The 4,058-nt window shown below is 59.2% G+C and overlaps 1 protein-coding gene across 1 annotated transcript; it reads right to left on the bottom strand.

The window, feature by feature from the left end:
- Positions 1-911: 911 nt before the first annotated feature.
- Positions 912-1,943, bottom strand: FOXB2 (forkhead box B2). Its single transcript, XM_051643457.1, has one exon. The coding sequence runs from the start codon at positions 1,941-1,943 to the stop codon at positions 912-914; it is 1,032 nt and encodes a 343-aa protein (XP_051499417.1).
- Between the last annotated feature and the right edge of the window lie 2,115 nt (positions 1,944-4,058).

Here is a 4,058-nt window from a genome sequence, read left to right as displayed (position 1 = left end):
TAGTGTTCACACTCACATGGAAGAAACGCCAAGCAACACATACAAAATAGCAGGATCTGTGAGCGGTGAAAGGTGATGTGAAAAGCACAATCTTACGAATCGCCGTGCAGGTTTTGTTTTAAGGAGAAACAAGGGAATTCGGACACTCACTGACAGCTGGAAGGACCAGGTCACACTTCTGTCTTTCCTAAGGTATTACCATCCGATGTAAAATACTAGGATGGAGTGTAAAAGTGTGGGAAGGAAGAATCTTTAGTTAACGGCCCCGCTAGTGCCGTTGCGGTTTAAATTCCCACTAATTAACCGAGCCATTTACAGCTTACTCTTTAAACAGTGAGCATTACATGCCCTAAGGCCCCGCAGCTAGCCCAGTGTCCAAGGTAACCCACCTGTTTTGCCCACCTCTTTCGGAGCAAGATCTACAGGGCGATGGGACAGAGGTATCCCGTACCTTTGGGTTAGGCGGAGAAACAGAGTTCCTGGCGGGGCTTACCTTTCTGCTCCTCCCCAGCCGCCGGAAGACTGCAGTCCTGATCCCACCGAGCCCTGAAGGAGCTCCTGCCTCGGGAGCAGGGTTCGGTAGGGAACCCGGGATGCTCGGCCCGGGCCGCAGACTGCAGGCTGTCACGGTGTCAGGGAGACGTTTTGTCCCTGCTCGTTCCTCCGAGACAGCCCCTTTGGCCCCGGCGGTGACTTTTCACATCACCTCTCCACCCCTAATGATATTGAACGACGATAAAAGTTCTTACCTGCGACCTGGCTCTCAAATAATCTGATTGTACACAATACACACACAGACACCAGCAGGGGTATAGTAATGAAAGATCGATCGTGTTTCCATGCCCCACGCATGCCCTGGGGCCCCCGCATCCTCTCCCCTGGGGGCCTCTCTCCCCTGGCCTCTCTGCCATTTAGGAGTGCACCAGGACGGAGTGGAGGGAGCCTTTGCCCTCGGGGGTGTTGCTCGCGGTCTGTTCCAGCAGGGAAGCAGCAGCCGGGGTGGCGGCGGGGCAGATCTGCGAGGCGGCGACCGTCAGAGCAGGAATGGCCGAGGCAGCGGGCATTGCCGGCGCTGGCTTGATGGGCACCGGGACTGCGGGCATGGTCTGTGCCTGAGGGTGGCAGAGCGCTTTTACGGGCACTCCGAAGGGTCCGTAGTCGGGGGACACGGGCACGCCGGCCACGGAGTCCATCACCCCCACGTGCGGCCAGACGGAGCTCACCACGCTGCTGAGCTGGCTGGGCACCGGGTAGCCCAGATGGTGCATCACCGAGGCCAGCGGCAGCCCGCCGGCCTGCAGCACGCCCTTGTAATCTCTGCCGATTATGTTCTCGATGGCGAAGGGATGCTTGAAGCCCGAGGGCTGGCTGCTGCCGTAGGGCGAGAACTGCGGCAGCCGTCCCACGGCGGCGGCGGCTGCGGCGGCGGCCACGGCGGCCTCGGAGCTCGCCAGCCCCGGCACCTTGCCCGGGGGAGGCGGCGGCGGCGGCGGCGGCGGGTGGAAGTAGTGCACCATGTGCGGGGTGGGCGGCGGGGGTTTGCCGGGGCCGCCGCCGCCCGCCCCGCCGCCCGGCCCGCTGCCGCCGGGCAAGTGATGCTCGGGGCGCAGGACCTTGAAGCGCTTGCGGCGGCGAAGGAAGCTGCCGTTTTCAAACATGTCCCCGCAGTCCGGGTGTAGCGCCCAGAAGCTCCCCTTGCCCGGCTGGTCCGGGCGGCGCGGGATCTTGATGAAGCAGTCGTTGAAGGAAAGGTTGTGGCGGAGGGAGTTCTGCCAGCGCTGCGTGTGTTCCCGGTAGTAGGGAAACCGCTCCATGATGAACTTGTAGATGTCGCTCAGGGGCAGCATCTTCTCGGCCGAGTGCTGGATAGCCATGGCCGTCAGAGAAATGTAGGAATAGGGCGGCTTCTGGTCGTTGTACGAGCTCTTCCCCGGCCTGGGCATCGCCGCCACCGCGCCGCGGCCCTCCCGCGGCTGCAGGACCCTCTGCTCCGCGCCGGGCTCCTCCGTGCCCCGTGCAGGGCTGGCTCAGACGACCGGGGATGGCCTGCCTTGCCCCGCCGCCGCCTCTACATACTGTGCGGCGCCGCCCGGCCCGCCCGCCGACTCCACCGCCCCGCCGCCCGCCGGCGGGATTCACGCACGGCTCCCCCGGGCAGCTTCGCCCCGCGGGACGCGCTCGACCCGCCGCTTGCCGCCGAGGCAGCTGCTGGCCAGGCCGTGGGGGCTCGGGTGGCTCGGGGCTAGGGCAGGTCCGGGCCTCCTCTGGTGTCCCCGCTTTCTTCTTGGAAGCTGCCGAGCCTCCCGGGATCCCCTGCTGCCGCCTGGCACACTCTGCTGGAGTTGATGCTTGGCACGCACTGAGGGCTCGGGAGCATGAAATTACCTCGGACGTCTGCAGAGACGCGGAGGAAGGAAATAAAAATGCCCTTCTCACCCCTCAGTCCCTTGTCCCCTTAAAAGTTTGAGGCGGGCGGCGGAGGCGAGCCCCCGAGCCGGCGGGGAGAGGAAGCGAGGCGGGCGGCGGCGCCGTGGATGTGGCGGGGCTGCGAGATCCGACGCGGTTTTGTAATGAAGCCCGAGTCAGGAGACCCCCGCAGCTCCTGCTCTCTTGCTATCACATGACAGCGTCTCGGGGACTTGGCGTCTGGTGGAAAAGGAGGGAGAAGCTGCTGCTCCCCAGCTCCCTTTTCACTCGCACCTCCTTACCAGGGCGAGGTGGAGCCAGGAGCCTAAGGAAACGCCATGTGAGAACCAGGCCCGCTTTTAAAACACAGGGCAGAGAACAGCAGCTCAAGCAGGGAAGCTCCCTCGTCCCCCTTCTCTTCCCCCAGCCCTGTCGCAGCCTCTGTATCCACTTTCCTCCCTCTTTGCCCCTTGGTCCCTCACAGCCCGTCTTGGCGCAGCAAGCGCGGAGGGCACCGCGGCACAGGGAGGTGGAAAACGTGGGAGGTTTCTCCTCTCCCCAGGGGCGAGTCGTTCCCAGCACCCCTGTGAAAGGGATATTAAGGTCGCCCGGGGAACAAGTAAGCGGGAAATATAGGCCCTCTGAAGTAATTTCTTAACACCCCTTTCATTATTTTTAAAAAGCTACGCGAAGCCTAGCACAAAAACAAGAGACATGAGAAAAATTCTACGATCTTCTCTTCAAATCGTTACGGTCAACTCTTGTTACTGGCCGCGATGCGGCTGGTAGAAAACAGTCAAAGGACCGGTCAAAGCAGCCTCTGTACTCATAGAGACGTGCTGCTAAGCGGCTGTGTTGATTTAATCCTGCTCATTAGTAGGAATCAATGAACAGCGCAACAAATCATATCTATTGTCCAAACGCACTGTGTTATAGCGGGTAGGCTGCAGATTTGAGCGAGAAACTGGAAGCCTGATCTCTTTGCTGCCGCTAGAGTTGAAAGAAACCCTGCCCAACGCAAGCACATACCAGAGCTCAATTAGCAAGATGCTATAGGAGGTGTCAGCGTTAAAATTATTTGTCCAGCTTGTACTGGCTAAATAAAGGGTTGAAAGACCCTTGTTTGTTTGGGTTTCTTTTCTTTGTTTGTTTGGCTGTTGTTTTTTGTTGTTATTGTTGTTGTGTTTTGTGTGTTGTTTTTTTTTAAAGGCTCTTTTCAGCCCACCCCTGCACGCTGATGCCGTGGGTCAGCCGCACGGGTGGCCGTTCCCCTGCGGGTTCCGGCAGGTGAAGCAGCGCTGGGGCTGGGGTGCAAGAGGAACCCGACCCCCTGTGCCGCCGCAGCTCCGCACCAGCCGTCGGGGAGGGGTCGGGTTTGAGCACCAAAGCTGGTTGTTTTCTAGCTGGTTGTCTCTTCATGAGGCAAGCGTGGCAGTGGTGAACAGAAAGGGGAAAAGAAAAGGCAAAACCTTTTAAATATAATCTCTGGTAAAGAAGTGAAGAAAATTACTGATTTAAATTCCTTCCTTACGGATATTCAATAATATCATACCTGACCAAGGACAGTGAAATGAAGAACGTAATCAAAGGTGAAGAAGAAAAAGAGAAAGCACCCAACGTTTTAGAAAGTCACCTTTCCCGCGGAAGCGCGT

This window comes from Apus apus, chromosome Z (genome assembly GCF_020740795.1).
Source record: "Apus apus isolate bApuApu2 chromosome Z, bApuApu2.pri.cur, whole genome shotgun sequence".
Lineage (NCBI taxonomy): Eukaryota > Metazoa > Chordata > Aves > Apodiformes > Apodidae > Apus > Apus apus.
This window is presented reverse-complemented; position numbering and strand designations above follow the sequence as displayed.